The 20,443-nt window shown below is 45.5% G+C and overlaps 2 protein-coding genes across 2 annotated transcripts; one reads left to right on the top strand and one right to left on the bottom strand.

Annotated features, from left to right (window-relative positions):
* Nucleotides 1-5,407: 5,407 nt before the first annotated feature.
* On the bottom strand, nt 5,408-15,013 carry si:ch73-60h1.1 (calcium/calmodulin-dependent protein kinase type IV). Its single transcript, XM_029146628.3, has 11 exons — nt 14,226-15,013; nt 10,802-10,880; nt 10,635-10,697; nt 10,379-10,461; nt 9,934-10,006; nt 8,963-9,053; nt 8,669-8,743; nt 8,446-8,521; nt 8,186-8,312; nt 7,938-8,090; nt 5,408-7,858 (listed from the first exon to the last, which is right to left on the bottom strand). The coding sequence occupies exons 1-11, from the start codon at nt 14,330-14,332 to the stop codon at nt 7,355-7,357; spliced, it is 1,431 nt and encodes a 476-aa protein (XP_029002461.1). The 5' UTR covers nt 14,333-15,013; the 3' UTR covers nt 5,408-7,354.
* Nucleotides 15,014-16,224: 1,211 nt separating this feature from the next.
* fam174c (family with sequence similarity 174 member C) lies at nt 16,225-20,148 on the top strand. Its single transcript, XM_029146631.3, has 3 exons — nt 16,225-16,613; nt 17,898-18,017; nt 19,123-20,148. Exons 1-3 carry the CDS (start codon nt 16,363-16,365, stop codon nt 19,124-19,126), a joined length of 375 nt encoding a protein of 124 aa, XP_029002464.1. The 5' UTR covers nt 16,225-16,362; the 3' UTR covers nt 19,127-20,148.
* Nucleotides 20,149-20,443: the final 295 nt, after the last annotated feature.

Genomic DNA, 20,443 nt, shown 5'->3' with positions numbered 1-20,443 from the left:
GCGTTGTTCTGCACTGCCCCCTGCTGGACGACCCTCACACCGACTTCAGTGGGGCCCACAACGGCTCTGCCACCCTCAGCTGGTACCGGAAGGCAGCAGGACAGCGGCCCCGCCTGCTGCTCACCTTCAGGGCCATGGATAGATCCAACCTGAAATACGGTTCCGGTGTTCGACCTGATAAAGTGTCGGCCTCTGCCAACGGGTCTCTGCTGCTGCGTTACTCCGAACACAGTGACTCAGCAGTTTATTACTGCGGCATCAGTCGCGGAGACGAACAAGACAAAGCATGAAGTGAGTCAATTGACTCTAATTAGACGCAGTGAATGTCGTCACCAGTGTTTGTTAGAAATAGGCAGCTCTGACAAAGCTGCACTTGTGCTTACTTTGATTACATTTTCATAAACAGCTGTGTATGTTGTATTATTATCCTAGCTGCTGTAGTATTACTCTAGCAGTTTCATATATTAGTTTCATTTATGCAATGAAGTTGATTTTTCTTTCTGTTTTGTGTCTCTTATGTTTTACTTTGTTGCTTTAGATATTTAATATTTTTTTCCCATTATTCCTATATCATTTGCATTTCTTATTTTTAATATGTTTCATATGTGTTGCACTGCCAGGGCGAACAAATCCTTCTCTGCTGCCCTAAACTTACAAGGACATGTTTGGTAAATAAAATGATTCTACGTAGTCTGTTCTTTTCATATCATATCATATTATATATACTTGGTTTATATTAGAGTTTTTATCCAATCATGTTTCAACAGATCGTGTTGTCAGGTTCTATAAGTCTGTGGCTTCAGAACCAACAGAGAAGCTCCCGCTGTAAGTGAACAGTCGCAGTCAGTATCGGCAGCCAATCAGACCTGGAGTCTGTGACACCAAGGCCAGTTAGAAGGACTTACCCTGCACGTGACCTGTACGCGTCCTGTAATTGGATGAGCGCCCGTAAGGTCCTGAAAGGCGGAACTTTGCAAAACGTCTGAACTAAAGCCATGTCCGGTAGGTACACACGTTCAACCCCGTCGATGGTGAAGGAGACGCTGTTTTCAAGACGGAACTTTGAGGAAAAGCTGGATCTTGTGAATAGCTCGTCCAACAACTTAACGTATCGTTGGTGTCTTGAAAAGGAGACAATACGCAGTTTATTGAACAAACTTGTTTGTGCGCACATAGTTTACCTCTGATGGACTTATTAAAACGTTGTTGAACAATCTTTTAAACTCGCCTTTTAATTCTGAGTTTTCTTCTTTTTTCTTTCCAAAATTGTAAATTGAGCTGTAATAAGATGTCGCTCAACGAGCCTATATCAAGGTGATGTGATGTGTGGATCTTCAGCCGTGGTGTCAGTGGTGATGTGTGACGTCACTGATTAGCTCTAGATATAGTGCTTAGTGGGTGCGCCAGCGTTTAATGGGGGTGGATGCTACCGCGTTTTCACACACTTTTCTTCATTCTGGTTTTATTTTTCTCTCTGGCTGTTTGTACTTTTGTGGTAAAGCAACAGCAGGAGACGCTCGGGATGACGAAGGTCCCAGAAGGAGGAGGACTGTTAAACTCTGACAGGTGTGAGAACCTCACAATAACAACTGATTAAAGTAATAAGGCTAACACCTGTTGTTGTCCTGAAAAGTTTCAGATGTTTAATACTTAGCTGATTTTATTTCTGTTTAACTGTAGCTGTGATTATCTAGGCTCCGTGGAAAGTTTAAAAGCTGCTAATAATAGACACAAATAACAGCAGAGACCGTTGGTGTCCGTTGGATATGTGGGTTTAGTTTAACAGGTTCCTGTTTTTTTGTTCTTTGCTAACGGTCAGTCCAATCCCAGAGCTGCAGCTCCTCCCCTGGAGACTCTTGTTTTTCTACTTTGACAGTTTTGGATGAGTCTGTTTTCCAACTCTGAGTCTAAGTTTATTCTTCTTCAGACGCATAGGAGACAGCAGCACAGACAGCAGCAGGTAAAACAAAAAATAGCAACTAATGTTCATCTGCAATAAAACATTAATGTGTGTATTTCATGAAAGGAAATGGATCATATATTTGTATTCTTTATTCATCTCAAGGTTTAGTGAAGAACATTTGGTGGCCTTTTTAACAGCGGTTTGTTCTTAATTTCTTACAGAGGCATTAGGTGAGTTTCCTATCCATAAATCCCAGAGGACTAGAAGCCTTAAGGATGGACTCCGCAGTGACTTTTCTCTTCCTCCTGGGGTGAGAAATGGAACAAGCTGTTCCTGTACCCATAGCCTGCGTACTCGTAGCCCTACTCCTTCCTGTAGCCCTACCTGTACTCTAAGCTCCACCCACACTGATGGACTTACCTGTTCCTGTAGCCCTACTTGTCGCCCTACCTGTAATAATGTACCTACCTGTTCCTGTTGCTCTACTCATAGCTCTATCTGTACCTGTAGCCCTACCTGTAATAATGGACCTACCTGTTCCTGTAGCCCTACTCATAGCTCTATCTGTTCCTGTAGCCCTACACATAGCTCTATCTGTTCCTGTAGCCCTACCTGTAATAATCTACCTACCTGTAGCCCTACTCATAGCCCTATCTGTTCCTGTAGCCCTACCTGTAATAATGGACCTATCTGTTCCTGTATCTGTTCCTGTAGCCCTACCTGTAATAATCTACCTACCTGTAGCCCTACTCATAGCCCTATCTGTTCCTGTAGCCCTACCTGTAATAATGTACCTACCTGTTCCTGTAGCCCTACTCATAGCCCTATCTGTTCCTGTAGCCCTACCTGTAATAATCTACCTACCTGTAGCCCTACTCATAGCCCTATCTGTTCCTGTAGCCCTACCTGTAATAATGGACCTACCTGTTCCTGTATCTGTTCCTGTAGCCCTACCTGTAATAATCTACCTACCTGTAGCCCTACTCATAGCCCTATCTGTTCCTGTAGCCCTACCTGTAATAATGGACCTACCTGTTCCTGTAGCTCTACTCATAGGTCTATCTGTTCCTGTAGCCCTACCTGTAATAATGTACCTACCTGTTCCTGTAGCCCTACTCATAGGTCTACCTGTTCCTGTAGCCCTACTCATAGCTCTATCTGTTCCTGTAGCCCTACCTGTAATAATGTACCTACCTGTTCCTGTAGCCCTACTCATAGCCCTATCTGTTCCTGTAGCCCTACCTGTAATAATGGACCTACCTGTTCCTGTAGCCCTACTAATAGCCCTATCTGTTATAATGGACCTACCTGTTCCTGTAACCCTACATGTACTGTACCTGTAGCCCTACCTGTAATAATGGACCTACCTGTTCCCGTAGTCCTACTTGTAACTGTAGCCTTACCTGTACCTGTAGCCTTACTCGTAGCCGTATCTGTTTATGTAGCCCTACCTGTACCTGTAGCCCTATTCGTAGCCCTGTCTGTTTATGTAGCCCTACTTGTACCTGTAGCCCTATTCGTAGCCCTGTCTGTTTATGTAGCCCTATCTGTACCTGTAGCCCTATCTGTTCCTGTAGCCCTATCTATACTGTAGCCCTACCTGTACCTGTTTTTCATGGTTTCCCTGTTGCTGTTCCAGATATTGTCTGGTTGTGTCAGGTTCACCTTTCGGACACTCTCCCTCCTCCTTCATGGTGTTCAGTGCAGGAACTCAGCTTCTGGTGAAGACTGAGGAGCAAACCCCTGATTATTATGATCAAAACCAGGCAACAGGTAACTTTCTCCAAACTGTGTGACTCATCTTCAGCCTTAACCTAGAAGGCAAACTGGCAGGTGTTTTGTCCTGATACAAACATGTTCCAGTCTAATGTCCGTGGCCTTATCCTGGAGGTGTAAGGATTGGCCTACAGGTTCAGCTGTCTAGTGCAAACTGGATTGAATTGCATTGACAGGAAATGCACTGAGCCCCTTCTAAGTTCCTCAAAATATGTTGTAAAAAGAAAACAACACTTTTTGGGCCCATTTTAATTATTATTTTATGGAACGCAGAGTGTTGTTGTTCATCAAACTCAGTGTAACCACCCACTGCTTTGTTAGGCTGAATTTGTTTCAATCAGCTTTCCTGTGTGCTCCACATGTTGATGAGGATACAATGTCTCTGCTTCCTTTTCCCCCTCAGGTTCCTCTACTGGTCCAGCTGTTCAGATCTTATCGACATTCACACTCAGTCAGGACCCAGCGTCTCCTCATCTGCTGGTCTGCCTCCTTACTGGATTAAGCTCACCTGTGCAGAGCATCCTGTGGTGGGTTAATGACAGGATGGAGATGTCAACAGGTACCACCTTGGCTCTGATCACGTCAGAAGGGAGTGGGGCTTACAGTGCCTCCTCTGTGTTAGAGGTGTCAGCAACAGATCGGAGGTCTAGGTCCACCTATTGGTGTGGGACAGTTCAGGCAGGACAGGTTTACAGACAGAGACTCTGTCAACAGAACCAACTGTGACTTACACTGTAGGCTGCATTCACACACTGAACTTACCAGCCAGGCTTGTCAGAGGTTCTTGATTCCTAATGTAAAAGGACACGTTGAACAAATCTAAAGTTAACCATGTGATTTCTGAGCATTTTGTCTGTAGTACAGGACTGTTTGAGTCCATAACCTTGCTGTTGAATGGCTCTGATTATGTCATCAGACCAACGTCCCCTGATAAAGAATGTTGTAGGAGCCATATGCTACTACATTGTTTATTGGTTTATTTTGATCACATGATGGTAACTCATGTCATTAATAGGCACCTGCTCACGTGTGCTCAGGTGGAATAAAGGAGAAGAGTGGAAGAGTCAGCTAGCTGTAATGTTGTTGATCACTAACGCAACAAACGCTTTTAACACCTATACTAACACGTGTTAATGCCATCTGATTGTACACTAGGGGAGAAGTGGATTATGTACAATCAATCTAAACAGCATTAAAGATGTACGTGCGTCTTTATAGCATCCACAGCACGTCGCATAACAGGACAACGCAACGTTTACACTTTTAAGTGATAGGCAGGAGGAGGAATCGCTACCTTCAAATGTCACTGACACGACAGCAGAAAGTCTAAATGGGCACCAGCAGAAACCTGACAAATCTGTGTCCGTCAGTCCCTTTGCTCATTGCTTCATATCCGTCTATCCCAGTTCATCCCAGTCTGTGTCTCCCATTATTACTCAGTTGACTAATCATCTGGACAAATTCCTTTCCTTAATAAAAATCTCTCATGTTGTTTTGTCATTGGGTTTTCTTCCTGTTAAAGCATTTGTGATACTATAACCAAAACTTTGATGATGCTGTTTCCACAATGATATAGGTTTGTTCAGACACTCCTGGAGGTGTGAAAAGAAGTATGCGGTTGTTTCATTTGAAGGTTACTACAGCTACAGTATATCTTAAATCCTCAGCACTGCTGTGGACCTGTAATGCAGCAATTAAGGAGCCTCAGAAAGAACTAGATGCTGAGAGTGGTTTCTATCAGCTATACTTTACTGGACACGTGATGTAGATCCTGCCTCACCAACTGAGACATTCTGCAGGAGTTCGACTCTCAGCTCTGAGCGCATGTCATCCACAGAATTAAAATGATACATGCAAAGATACACATGCAATGGCTGAGACTGTCACTGTCAGTCTATATGTCTGCCAAATAAAAAAGGTACAACCACAAAACCATCACCATTTAACGTGTCAGAACTTGTTGAATCCTGCCTTGGAGAAATACAAGCAAAATATTCATGTTCTACAAAAGAATATAGATCAGGAGTGACTCGAACCACTGCCCTGCCCAGTGTGCTCAGCCAGTCAGAAGCTCTGAGTGCAGCGGTTCTTGGAAACCCAGCAGGGCCTAGTTCTCAGACCAGAAGCCTCCCCCAGTGTAGAGAAACGAAATATCGGTATACATGCTGTGATCCAGTGTGACAGACTCCCGATGCTGAATCACTGTTTGGAGTGGAGTTGAGTCTCTTCATTTTGATCAGACTTCATTTAATGATAAATGGACTAATAAGCATCGGTATCTTATTGCAGGTGTGAGGTCAGGGCAGCTGGGGGTTCCGACACGACCAGACCCTGATACCAGCACAACTCCACCTTGTGGAGGGGTCAATGCCTGAACACCGAGCCTTCACCTCGTGGAGATCATAGTGAACAGAAACTCTGTACATGGGCCTCACGTGTTCCCCTCCACATTCCTGCTTTTGTAGCTGAACTGTGCCAAAGGGCAGTAGGTGTTTGAGGAGTCCAGATTCTTTGTAAGAGGTCATTCAGATGTTTGATGTCTAATCATGTGATAATGAATTTAATCCTCTGGTGTCTCAAACCTGGGGCTCTTTGATGTTCTGGGCCACTGTCTTTCAGTGGCGTCAGGTCCGGCCTGCTTGTGTCCTTTCTAGAGTGGGTTAGTTGTTTTGGAAGCCCCTGTACAAAAAGAGGTAGAGCGTGTGGTTTCAGATCAGATGGACGGGTCAAAGGCCAAATTCATGTGCGGTTTAAAGGAGCAGGAAAGATGTGAGTGCTTATTTGTCTAAAACCAAACTATGTACAGTACAAACAGGTACAGTACTTCATCACCGCTGAGAACGTGTAAACACCACAATGTTGAACTAGAATCTTCACGGACACAACACGTTACCGTTAACAGCAGTTACGTTACCTACTCATACAGACAGTGGGTGGCAACAGCAAAGAGTAGAAAGGATAAAAAACTCAGCAGATTGTCTGTGAAGAGTCAAAGCTCCAGGTTCAAAGCCAAATAACACACGTCACAGGGAGAAGAAGCAGCAGCAGCTCATCCTTCACGTTGTGTCCATACAGACATTATAAGTACAATCGATGAGCTCCATCCTGAGCCTTCAAGCAAAGGTCTGAGGAAGCAAAAGTCCACATTTGTCCCGTATCAGAACTTTAGAACTAGCTGGAACTGGTGGCGCTGGTTCTGTTTGGGTTTTTCTAATGATGGTGAGCTGATTGTATATGATATGGCTGAAACATCTGTACAAACATCTGGGTATCTATTGGGTACCTTTATCTGAAGCAAGGCACACGGACGGTGTGTTGACAGCTTCCTGCGTACAGGCGATGTGATGTTGATACTGATGCTTGGCATTCAACTTTTTGTGTCTTACCACTGGAAAAAGAGCAGATACGAGTCGTGATATGGGACAAATGCTTTTTGATTGAACTGAATGCACTTCCCACTAAAACCAGGAGCTCAACAGAACAAACTGGAAAAGCTTTTCCAGCTGTAGAAACTAAAAACACCTGGATAAGTACATACAGTAGCTGTTAGCATGTTAGCATAGCAGCTAATCTACAGAAGTGGAAGATTTATTTGATGAAACGTTCGCTGGATGTTGATGGTTTTGCTCTTGTCCCAGTAAATGAGTGAAGACATTTAGTGTAGAAGCAGCTGGATCACTGGTGGGGACCGGTCTTAGTGGACGGGTCCGCAGCCAGCACAAAGCCGTTGCTGAGGCTGTTGGGACTTGGGGGTGTGGCCAGTGTAGGCGTGGTCTCCACCTTCGACACAGGCTCCATCACAGAAAAGCTCCTCTGTGGCTGCCTGGGCTGCACCAACATGGGTTTGGGAACGACGGAAACCTGTCGGAGCCCCTCGGCTCTCAGCGGGGGTCGGCTGGGGTGGGAAGCATCACAGCAGGGGGGTTTTGTGCTGCGAGAAGGGGAGGAGCTGAGGGCAGTGTGATCAGCAAGCGCTGAGTCATCATCCAGTGAGAGCTGCTGTTCTGGGGGCGTGACTTCTTTGCTATCAGGGATGGTGGTGTCTGTGCCCTCCGGAGCTGGGTCTTGTTGCATGCTGCTTTGCCTGGAAGCCCCAGAACCAGGAATTTCACAGCTGTCGGTGCGACGCCGCGAACCCTCATGCATTCGACTGGTGGCAACGACGGCTTTCATAGCAGCCTGTCAACAAACACTATCTCAGTAAACACATCAACATGTCACCAACATATTAGCTGCTTCTCTTCACGGGATTTCCCACCTTGAGTTTACGTCGAGCGTTAAACTCCTGTAGTTTCCTCTGGGTAGTGTCCATATGGGAGAAGCGAGCGGCCTTGCCCAGCACCCAGGGATGCTGCAGAGCTTCCCGGACGCTGAGGCGTTTGTGAGGGTCGAGGACGATCAGCTTACTGACCTGCAGACAGATAATCAGAGACGGAACCAACCAAAATCACATGCTCCTCATCAATCATCTTTCTGGGCCATGTGATTATTACATTAAATTCTCACCAGATCCTTGGCGTTGAGGGAAACCTCATCCCACCAAGGGGACACAAACTCGTAGTCACAATTCAGGATGCGACTGTACATGTACTGATCACCCCGCGGGTCGAAGAAAGGCTCAAACCCACAGAGTCTGAAGAACAGAACACAGGTTGGTTCAGTCAAGTTTTCATTTGTCGGAACCTGCTTTCAAACAGTTACACTGACAGGATTGAGTCAATGCTGAGTAACTGTGTGTGTGTGGGGGGGGGTGAAGACAGACTCACAGGATGTAGAGGATGACGCCCACCGACCACATGTCCACCTCTGGCCCGTATGCGTTTCCCCGCAGGATCTCTGGAGCTGAAGGCAAAGGAGACAGTGGCCTAAAGTCCCACAGTGTGGAAGCAGCAGTGAAGGTCTCACTGACTGTCCTATTCCTGCTAATTGTACACTAGCTGATGCTTGTGGTACGACATCATCCTACAGCACCACAGCTTCTGGACTCACCGCAGTAGCCTGGAGTCCCACACACAGTCTTCATTGTCACCTGGTCATCGATGATTTTGGAAAGACCAAAGTCGGCTGTAAGGCAGAGCAGGTGTTACAACTGGAGATAAGATAACAGTGTTGGTTGGGCTGGAGTTGAAGAATGTGCACCCCGCTTCTCCATGAATCAACACTGGGCCTAAAATGCAAACTCCTCCTGTCCAACCTGATTGAGATGCGTGGCGCTGTGCCACCTGCAGCAACCTGTCCTCATATTTCTGGCATCTCCTTCCTGAACCTGCAGCTGTTTCTTACCAATCTTGAGCGGCGCATCCAGCGACAGGTCGGCGTACAGCAGGTTCTCAGGTTTCAGGTCCCTGTGCACAACACCGTTCTCATGGAGATACTGAAACACACAAACGCCACAGCGTCACAACACTCACAACGCGGGTTCACAACGCGGGTTGTGGTGTGGAGGAGACAAACTGTGACCTGCCAGATGGCCTTGGCCTACAGCTCCCAGCATCCCCTGCTGCCCTTCGAACGCCCTCTTACCAGGGTTTTCCTCTGAACAGTAGTTAACATCACATTACTTTGGTTTCAGCAGGAAATTCTACTGCCACATTCTGTTGCTAATTACAGATGTGTGAAGTGATCCAGATGTTAAGAACCTGCTGTGAAAAGGTGGTGATGTGTTCAGGGTCTGCAGGACGTTTCCTCCCACACATCAACGGATGTATGTTTGGTATGTGGTGAATGTACTGTAGGTCGGATGTGGTCAGTGTGTGTGTCTGTGAATTAATCCTCTCTGGTTTTAATCTGTTCAGCAGCAGGATGGAAGCTGTTGTTACATAAGATCTGCAGCTGCTGCCATGTGCAACATCATTGCCTGCTGCCAGCAACACTACAGCAGCTAAGCAAGCAGCTAAGCAAGCAGCTGCAGAGGAGCTGAGATGAGGGCCCATGTTTAATACTGAGCTCCAGGTAAAGCTTCCTGCTCCAGAATTAGTGACCGAACAAGCAGACGTAATAATGTTGAAAGGACTCAAGCCATAGGTCCAAGTTAGAGGGGTGCAGCGCTGTGTAAGAGAACGCCTCACGGTTCCTAACAGCTACATTCATGGCACATTTTCAGTGATCTGCACCCACAATGTTTCAGGCTCTGGATCCTGATAATGGGCACCTGTGTGTGTTCACATGATTGGAGCAGAGGGATCCACCATCACTCTGGCTGTAGGACCAGGTTTTCCTACACAGCGAGCAGACAGTGAGAGCAGCAGCCTTACCGCCACAGCCTCCAGGATCTGTTTGATAACGTGAGCAGCATCTCTCTCGCTGTAGTAACCCCGCTCCACAATCCTGAAAAAGGAAAAAGCGTCACAGCAATCACAGGCCAGCAGAACCCAGCTCAGTGTCAGAACCTCCACAAACCTCATTCTGGGGTCCTGGTGACATGTCAGCAAGAATCAGATTATACTGTAGGATGAAGTACTTGTTTACTGTCGCACATAAAATTAAAAGTCTGAATTCTACATATAAAGAGATAAAGGATCCTAAAAAGGATTTTATTCCCAAGTGGCTCTGAGTTACAGTTCATGAGACAAAGTGGGTCCCAGAACCCAAACTCACATCAGGGTGCGTTTATACCTGAAGTGTGTCCAACTAATGTTCAATGAGGACATTTTGAATAATTATCATGAGATGGTTCCAACTGTGTGAAGACCAACGTACCTGTCAAACAGCTCCCCTCCAGTGACCAGCTCCAGAACCAGAGCAATGTCAGTGTCCGTCTCAAAAATCTCCTTCAGCTGAATCTGTCATGAAACAGTCATGATGTGTTAAAATCTGCTGCTGCCATGACGACTGCTAATCTAGGACTGACCCAGAGTGACGTTCCTGACATGAATGCCTTAATGTGTGAGTTAATCACATCTGAGGCCTTAATCAACAACATGCCTGTGAAGACTTCAATTGTTATGACACTTACGATGTTTGGGTGAGAGAGACGCAAGAGGACCCCAATTTCAGTGCGGACGATTTTCTTGTCGATCTGAAACAGGAAAACACTGAGCAGGGACATGTAGGACAAGCAGAGGCTACGTTAGGACGGTCCGCAGGCTGATGGACCCTCTCAGCTGATGACGAGTCACTGACCGTTTTCTTGAGGACTTTGACAGCGAACAGCTTCTGAGTCTGTTTCTCTTCACAACGATAAACCACAGACGTGGCTCCTCTGCAAAATAAACAGAACAATAATGACGGAAGTTACCTGTAACAAGGTAGACCAGCTAATAATACGAGGAGCATTAACCTGGTTAACAGCTGCAATCATCATTATCTGGGAGTAGGACTGTGTGTAGTATTACTTGTATGTATATATATATATATATATATACACACTCTATTCTCACCCTCCGCGGGTGGTCTCATCCACTTTCCAAGCTCGGGTCCTCTACCAGAGGCCAGGGAGCTTGAGGGTTCTGCGCAGTATCCTTGCTGTTCCTAGGACTGCACTTTTCTGGACTGAGATTTCGGATGTTTTTCCAGGGATCTGTCGTAGCCACTCCTCCAGTTTGGGGGTCACAGCCCCTAGTGCTCCGATCACCACAAGCACCACTGTGGCCTTCACCTTCCAAGCCTTCTCCAGTTCTTCTCTGAGCCCTTGGTATTTCTCTAGTTTCTCATGTTCCTTTTTCCTGATGTTGCCATCGCTTGGTATTGCCACATCCACCACTACGGCTTTCCTCTGCTCTTTATCCACCACCACAATGTCTGGTTGGTTCGCCATTACCATTCTGTCAGTCTGGATCTGGAAGTCCCACAGGATCTTGGCTCGCTCGTTCTCTACCACCTTGGGAGGTGTTTCCCACTTTGACCTTGGGGTTTCCAGTCCATACTCCGCGCAGATGTTCCTGTATACTATGCCAGCCACTTGGTTATGGCGTTCCATGTATGCTTTCCCTGCCAGCATCTTACACCCTGCAGTTATGTGCTGGACCGTCTCTGGGGCCTCTTTGCACAGTCTACACCTTGGGTCTTGTCTGGTGTGGTAGATCTGGGCCTCTATGGCTCTGGTGCTCAGGGCCTGCTCCTGTGCGGCCAGGATGAGTGCCTCTGTGCTGTCCTTCAGCCCAGCCCTTTCAAGCCATTGGTAGGATTTGTTGAGATCAGCCACTTCAGTTATGTTCCGGTGGTACATCCCGTGCAAGGGCTTGTCCTCCCATGATGGTCCCTCTTCCAGCATCTCATCCTCTGTTCTCCACTGCCTGAGACATTCATTCAGCATCTGTTGGGGCCTTCTCCTTGATGTACTTATGGATCTTGGATGTTTCATCCCGGATAGTGGCTCTCACGCTCACTAGTCCTCGGCCTCCTTCCTTGCGGCTAGCGTACAGTCTCAGGGTGCTGGATTTGGGGTGGAACCCTCCATGCATGGTGAGGAGCTTTCGTGTCTTAACATCTGTGGTCTGTATCTCTTCCTTTGGCCACCTTATTATTCCCGCAGGGTATCTGATCACTGGCAGAGCGTAGCTGTTTATTGCCCGGGATTTGTTCTTGCCATTGAGCTGGCTTCTTAGGACTTACCTTACTCGTTGGAGGTATTTGGCTGTTGCCGCATTCCTTGTTGCCTGTTCAAGGTTGCCATTTGCCTGTGGTATTCCAAGGTACTTGTAATTGTCCTCAATGTCTGCTATTCTTCCTTCTGGGAGTGAGACCCCTTCTGTGTGGATTACCTTGCCTCTCTTTGTCACCATCCTCCCACATTTCTCGAGTCCGAATGACATCCCGATGTCCGAGCTGTAGATCCTGGTGGTGTGGATCAACGAGTCGATGTCTCGCTCACTCTTGGCGTACAGCTTGATGTCATCCATGTAGAGGAGGTGACTTATGGTGGCTCCGTTCCGGAGTCGGTATCCATAGCCAGTCTTGTTTATTATTTGGCTGAGGGGGTTCAGACCTATGCAGAACAGCAGTGGGGACAGTGCATCTCCTTGGTATATGCCACATTTGATGGCTACTTGGGCAAGTGGCTTCCCATTGGCTTCAAGGGTGGTTCTCCACAACCTCATCGAGTTTGCAATGAAGGCCCTTAGAGTTCTGTTGATGTTGTACAGCTCCAAGCATTCAGTGATCCATGTGTGTGGCATTGAGTCATAGGCTTTCTTGTAGTCGATCCAGGCTGTGCACAGGTTGGTGTGTCGCATTCTGCAGTCTTGGGCGAATGTTCTGTCTACCAGGAGTTGGTAGACAGAATATATATATATATATATATATATATATATATATATATATATATATATATATATATATATATATATATATATATATATATATATATATATATATATATACAGAGAAGAACTGGAGAAGGCTTGGAAGGTGAAGGCCACAGTGGTGCCTGTGGTGATCGGAGCACTGGGGGCAGTGACCCCCAAACTGGAGGAGTGGCTACAACAGATCCCTGCAAAAACATCCGACATCTCAGTCCAGAAAAGTGCAGTCCTAGGAATAGCAAGGATACTGCGCAGAACCCTCAAGCTCCCTGGCCTCTGGTAGAGGAGCCGAGCTTGGAAAGTGGATGAGACCACCCGCGTGGGGTGAGAATAGAGTGTGTTTGTTTATTTATTTATTTATTTATAGTTTGTGGTAGTGGGTGGAGCTGCTCTACATAACATTACTGCTTTCACATCACACATATACTAAACAACATCTGATTACATAAGTCAGTTGAGTGAAATTATTGGCCTCATTTGACCCGATTATTGTGGGGACCAGATCTGATTTGATGCAGCTGTAAAATAAAACGTGTAAGATGTTTCCTTACAGCTTTGTGAGGTCTCCTCACATCAGCTTTCATAAACACGGGCTTCGGGGTTTTAAGTTACCTCAATTGGAAAATGTGTGAACAAACATGTTTACAGCGTGTGTTCATTACGAGAGCTGCAATCGTTTACGTTTGATTCCCTTGCAGCGCTTTCCAACCTGAAGTACATGTTAGTTGCACCTTATGGTTTTAGGGTCAACTTCCTGTTTCATGTGGACCACAACCTCAGTGACGTCACTGGTATTATGTTGCGTGACATCGCTCACGTGCCTCACGTTCAGCGTGAAGGCAGCAAATAGCAGGGTGTTATTTAAGCTGAGGTCACAATGCAAACGCCTAAATTCCCTTTCACATGCATCCTTTTTTATTTATTATTTTAATGTCAAAGATTTTCAGCTCATCAGGTCTGTGTCATGTGTTTTCTCCTTCATTTAATCAAACATTCACAAGTTAGTATTGTTTGCACATTACCGAACCTCAGCTTGCTTCTCTGTCCAGCCTGACTGGACAGTGGCTCCTTTACCCTGACTCTTGTCTTACTGATCCTCACCTTTACCTCAGGAAAAACTCAGATAAGTGTTTCAGTCTGTCTCTGTTGCTGCTAAGAGGTTGGGTCCAAATCTACTTTGACGCATATCACAGTGAGCCCTATTATTTTTACAAAGATAAACCTGAAGAGACCCTTCCGGAGGGGACCACAGAGACCAAATCCAATTCTACCTTTACCCCCCGCCCCTGGATTGTGTTCCCGACCTGCCCAGCTCGGAGCTCAAGGTGTAGAACTCCTCCACTGTCCCGTCCCGCCTCGACCCGTCCACCCAGAACTCCACTGGCTCTGAACCAGGTCGAGACGTAGGCATGATGGCAGAAGAATTCCCTGAAATCAGGACCAGTAGTGGTCAGAACCAAGTCAGTTGAGACCCGCTCAGAACCAGAAGCAGAACAGTAATCCAGATCAGATTTCAGATTTAAATCCAGCTCGGTTAAACCCAGATTAGTGGAGCAGAGGGGGATGATTCATGATCCTCATGGGCTTTAATCCAGACCAGCAGGAGGAGGAGGAGGAACCGACTGTTCCCTCAAACTCTTATCCAGGACCGGTATTAGAGAAACGGGTCAAAACAGACGAACAGAGAAGAAAAACATCAGGATCCCCAGAGACACACACGGTTTCTTATTTCAGACAGAAGCAAGATCCGAGATGCGTATGCACCAGGTCCAGATTAGTCGTGTCTTCCATTGGGCCTAAACCCAATCTGGTACCGGATCAGATCAGTCCATCACCGTCCTCCCAGGTCCCAGGTTTTCGTATTTCCGTGATTTCACCGTGGGATGCTCCGTCTCTCCCCGGAGGTGATGTAGCCTTGGACTCCTCGATTGCAAACCCACAACCCCGCTGTAAACCGGGGAGCAGACAGCAGAGCCGCGGGGTCGCTGCGGGACGTCGGTGCTGGTTGCTCGCAGGTTTTGATTCCCGGGCAGGGCTGCTCCAGATGTCCGCTGGATCTGCGGAGACAGACCTGCTGCTGTAATCTGATCGCCCCGCCCCACTGTCTTCTATCCGGCCAATTGCAGCGCCGCAGGACAGGCGAGCCGTGCTCCCATTGGACGACCAGCCCGTCAAGCGCCGCAGTCTCTGTCAGCAACCCAAATACAGAAATAACCTAAATACATAAATGTACATTAGCGTGACATTTTCGGGCTTTGATCCTGCGGGAATCAAACCCGCAACCAGACACACGTGCTTGGCTACAGGGAACGACGTCCTCGTGACTGCGTCTTCACGGCAGGAACGTGTATTACGGCTTCATTCTTAGTTGGTCCTAAATATATGCTGCGACTAAGTCTTCACAGTTAATTGATTCGCGAACCTCATTTCTGAATAAACTTTAACTTTAAAATTGATTATACACAACCTGGTGCAAATGATGAATAGTTTTATTTTGGTTAATAAACCATTGACAACCCATCCCACTAACTTCATAATAACTGTGTGATCACGTCCTAATTTTGTAATAAACATTTATGCATGTAATTGTGTTAGTGGTTAGTGTATGTTTGCTAAATTTTATTTTTTGTATTGAGAAATGAATACAAATCTGGGAATGAGGTCAATGAAACCAAAATAAAATCTTGAGCTTTTTAATAAAATGTGCAAAATATACAAGCAATAGGGTGGTCACATGTCCACAGCTTTCCTCATCAGTGTGAAAGCTTCAGGCTGCAGACCGGTGAACAGGTGCTGAACAGTATGGCATGGATTAACTTAACTTACAAGCAAAACTACAAGAAAGTCCACACATCCAGGAGCAGACAGAAGTGGCCCAGAGAGGTTTCAGCCTGTGAAGACTCACAATGACAGGTGGAAAAAGGAGAAATACAGGCTTTAATTTTGTGAACAGGTGTCACTTTGAGGGTTCAGTGTTTCACATCTATGTTTTCATGGCACACAGTTTCTCAGTGAAAGCTGATAGTTCTACTATATGTTTGTTATTATTTTTTATTGTATGTGTAATGTTTATTTATTTATATGTATTGTGCACTGTTTGTAAGTTTCATCTAATATCCAACCACAGCGATAACACAACCATCAAACATAATCTTGGAATTATAAATATGTGTAAAATTAATTTGGAAGCGATTAGTGAAACATGTAACATAACATAACCTCTTGTAACTTTTTGTTTTGAACTTTGCTCTAGACTTCCGGGTGTCCGGGTGTGAGCGCTGTGATTGGCTGCAGGAAGCTTCCTGCTTCCTGATTGCTGTGACGTCCGAACAGTGTGAATTTCCTGGTTGTGTCTTATTTTATGTAAACACAGCCAGAGGTGTACGCACACACCGTAACGTGTAATCAGAAAAGACCGGTTCGTGTCTCCCTAGTTCTAACATGGTTCGTTTGCTCTCCGCTGTGGCAGTTTGGCTTTTCTTGGCCGCAGCAGATGTGACCAAACCCGCCTCCGGCAGCCAAGCGACACCCGGACCCGCTGTGATGAACTCCACCCACGGAGCAAAACCCACACGGCCCCTCGAAAAACCCAGCACGGGCGACGTGGACAGCTCCATGATCCAGCGGGCCCTCTACGTTCTCATCGGCATCACCATGATCGGAGTCCTGTACTTCCTGATCCGCGCAGTGCGGTAAGTTGTGACTCGGACACCAACCGAACCGCAGCCCACAGGTTTTTCAGCCGAAAGTCCGGTAGCCGACCGGGAGGTGGGGGAACACTTCTAAAGATACGACGCCTAACAAAACATGAGGACCAGAAAGTTTCAATGTGTGACGTCACACCTGGCTTCCATCTGATGTTGCAGTGGGTTTATTTGTGCCCTCACCTGTACCAGTCTGTGCTGCACCAGAACCAGCAACAGTCTGGTTCTGATTTAGGAAGAGACTGTTGGTCCAACACCATCCCAGGCAAAGTGCAAAATGAAGGTCACTGTTTGTTTGACTCCATGGACAAGTCTTATCATTATTAACTCTATTCCTGTGAAATAACAGATATTGTGTGAAAGAGGAAATCTATATTTATGGAAAATAGGAGGGAAACTAAATATGGCCGGTTGTGTAAGTGTGAGGATTTTATTTCTGAATATAATTTAGAATGCTTTGAAAGTTTAGAAAAACATTCAAAGAAGAAGCTATGCAATAATACATTTCTAGAGGAAATTTTAGCTCTAAACTTATCTAACTCTTTTTTTCTAAAGTTCACCTCATTCGAAGTTCAGTCATATTTAAGGAAACATTTAAAATTTCTCAGTCCATTTTACTACAGTTGGAGACAAGGAAAGACCGCTATGTTTACGGTGTCTAAAAGCAGCGGACAGCATGAAGTTAAATAAGTTAAGGCATCACTTAAAGGCATTACAGCCCAATCAGGCTGAGAAGTCGCTGGAGTTTTATCCACAAAAACGTGACGAGTATCGCCATCAATCGTCCTGCTTACTACTTTAATAAACCAGCAAGCACAGACCTGTGGAAACTATATAAGGGGGCGTACCGCACATTAAAAGTATCCACTGTTTGGTGCAGTGGTTAGCGCATTATGCTCATGATGCAAAGGTTGCAGATTTGAATCTCACCTCTAATGTGAAAAGCTGAAGAAATTTAGCTTTTTATCAAGTTCTGTGGCCGGGCACGAAATGTTTATTTCTTCCTGCGGGGGGCGTAACACAAAATAATTGAGAAGCACTGCTTTGGACCAATGTGTAGCAGATGCTATTATTGGAAACTAACATGATTCTTCTGTTTAATTGAATCATGTGGACACTCAACACACCAAATTTTCCTAATGCGGGTTTTTTAACTGCTTCCTCTTGACAAAGGTAAAATGAGAGGAAGGGCAGCCACTTTGTGGCAGAGCTGTCGCAGTCAACCTGCTGAAGCAATGATTGTTTGTGTCTGTGTCACCGGCGTGTCACCAGGTTGAAGCAGCCCGCCCACAGGAAGAAGTACGGCCTCCTGTCCAACTACGATGACGCCGTGGAAATGGAGGCGGTGGAGAGTGACGAGGACGACACACTGTATGAGGCTCGCAGCCGCAGGTCAGAGGTTGACGCCGCTCAAACACAAACACCCAAAACGGGTTTTCTCATTCTCTATGTCCACATTCAACTGGACCCAGACTAAAGCATCAGTTGCACAGACCAGGGGCCTCATGTACAAAGACTTGCATAGATTTCATACCAAACTTAGCATTAGTTCAGATCCAGAAAACTGCGAAGGTGGTATCAACTTCTACTAAGTACAAATCTATGCATGTTTCCTTCCAATCAATATAGAATTGAGCGCAGGTTCAGTTCTTCAGGTTCTTAGCTGACTTTTAACTCATGTCTAGATATAGATCAAACTGTATTTGACCTGGGACTTGAGTTTAAAATTCAGTACAAAGACTTACTTAGATTTGCTAGTAAACTTGGCGTATAAATCTAAATGTAGGAATCTGTTTTCATTCGTACTTACCAATCAACATAGAATTGACCACAGGTGAATGACTCCTCCCTTGACACAACTCCATATAAATATGTTAATTCATTTAAATAGGGTCTGCGTCTGCGCAGTAGCCGAGCGGGACCGTGTGCAGGTATTAATGCTGCAGGTTCCGCACAGAAGCGGAAACAAAAAAATAAAAGTGGTCTGACATAAAAGTGGACGTGAAGCGAAGTTTACCACCAAAGCGTCAATAGAACAGGCGGAGAGGAATGAGGACGAACTGACCCCATGACACAGTGTTCAGCAGCTAATAGGAAGTCTTTACATTAAATCACCAACTAGTGTTGACCCAAAAGACAGGATGTACTTTGGTTGTGCACAGGTTCCATGTGCAACAGGAATTAATATGCCATTAAATTATTTACTAACCAAGAAGTCACAGATCCGGTACCAGCTCCAAATCTTATTCCAACCATCTGTTTGCTGTCTGTAGAAAATAAAAAATAAATGGATGCCGACTGGCTGCACAGCTACTCACCATGTCACGCTCCGGTTCTGTGTGAGGGGTCCATTAGCTCAAACCTTCCCTGAAACTTTTCTTTTGAAGGGTCTTTTGTCTGTTCACGAAGAATTGGTTAAAGATTGATTCCAAGGTATCGCGGTAGAGGCCCACCAGAGGTTCTGCAGCCTTTGAACTGTTTGTCTGTCTCTGTTCAGATGAGTCCTGTTGGCTGTGGATTGGATCAGAAGACGCCTGTCAGTATATTTGTTATGGACAGAAAAGTGATCAACAGAACTCTAATGGACCAAACACTTATTGAAGAGAAAGCAGGACGGTGAATCATTTCCGTGTTCGGTTCTTTGAACTTTTGAAACTTCTCATTTTCCTTTGTCGTGTTTATTTCTAAACTTTTCTGACAGTTTGTGCCTAAAGTTCTATTTACAACATGACCTGGCAGAAGCAGCCAAACCTGAACACAGCGATTCCTCCTGACGCCACTAGGTGGTGTCACGCATTAAAGGACAGTGCTGTTGGGTCTTGACCCGAGGTGTCTGTGGTTCAGGGTCGTGGAAATTTTGCTGAGGTGTTTTGAGTTGGTGAGTTTGGACTTGCAGATCTGAGTGAATGATTTGAGTTAATTAATCTATAACAGCACAAGCAGAACCTGGTGTCAGGACTTTAGAACATCAGAACCAACCATCTTCTTTAAACTGAACAATGAGCACTGTTCAACCCTGATCTGATTTGTCCAGTGTCTGGTTCTGAATCCACGCCCTGGGTTCCTGGGTCTCTAAAGGGTTCGGTCCATATTGTTTGTCCTTCACTATGTTAGTTGAACCCCATGTTGGTGAACTGATTCTGCTCAGTTGCTTACGGAGGATAATTAAAAAATCCTCACAGGTGGGTAGTTGGACCAGGTTCTGTTCACATGCAGACTTTTGATTTGAAGGCTTCATCACTTCCTTTTTTTGCATACAGTTTGCATTTTAGTTTAAAGAAAATGCATTTTAGTTTAAAGAAAATATCAGTTTAATTTAGTTATTTCCATCTTTCTGTTCAAACTTGTTGACGTTCATTAATGTAACTCTTAATCTTCCTGGATTTTCCTCGACGTGCCAGCGTTTCTGCTCATCACGAGCTTTATCATGTTGTAATGATGATGTAAATTATTTCCTCCTTTTTAAATCAGTTTACAACTCTGTGTTTGTCCTTTTTCCTACAATAAAACAGATTTACATGTTTGTTTACTCATATTTTTTATCTTTCTGCGTTTAAAAATCTTGTATTATGTGGTATATTGAGGACGTTGATCCTGCCAAAGCAGCCAGTGAAGGAACGGGACAGAACCACAGGGTCAGAACCGGACATCAGCACCAACTGCTGAATAAAACTGCTGCTGTGTGTGGGTGTCGCTGTTAATAGGCCTCACATTCACATCAACTGAAAACATATAAGTTTGGTTCTGTGAAACAGAACTAAAACAGGATGTAAAGCGTTTGTGAAACACATTGAATTGTATTCAACTGAAGAAGCAAA

Source organism: Betta splendens, chromosome 4 (assembly GCF_900634795.4).
Source record: "Betta splendens chromosome 4, fBetSpl5.4, whole genome shotgun sequence".
Taxonomy (NCBI): Eukaryota; Metazoa; Chordata; class Actinopteri; order Anabantiformes; family Osphronemidae; genus Betta; species Betta splendens.
The sequence above is the reverse complement of the archived record's forward strand: the minus strand, read 5'-3'. Positions and strand labels throughout refer to the sequence as shown.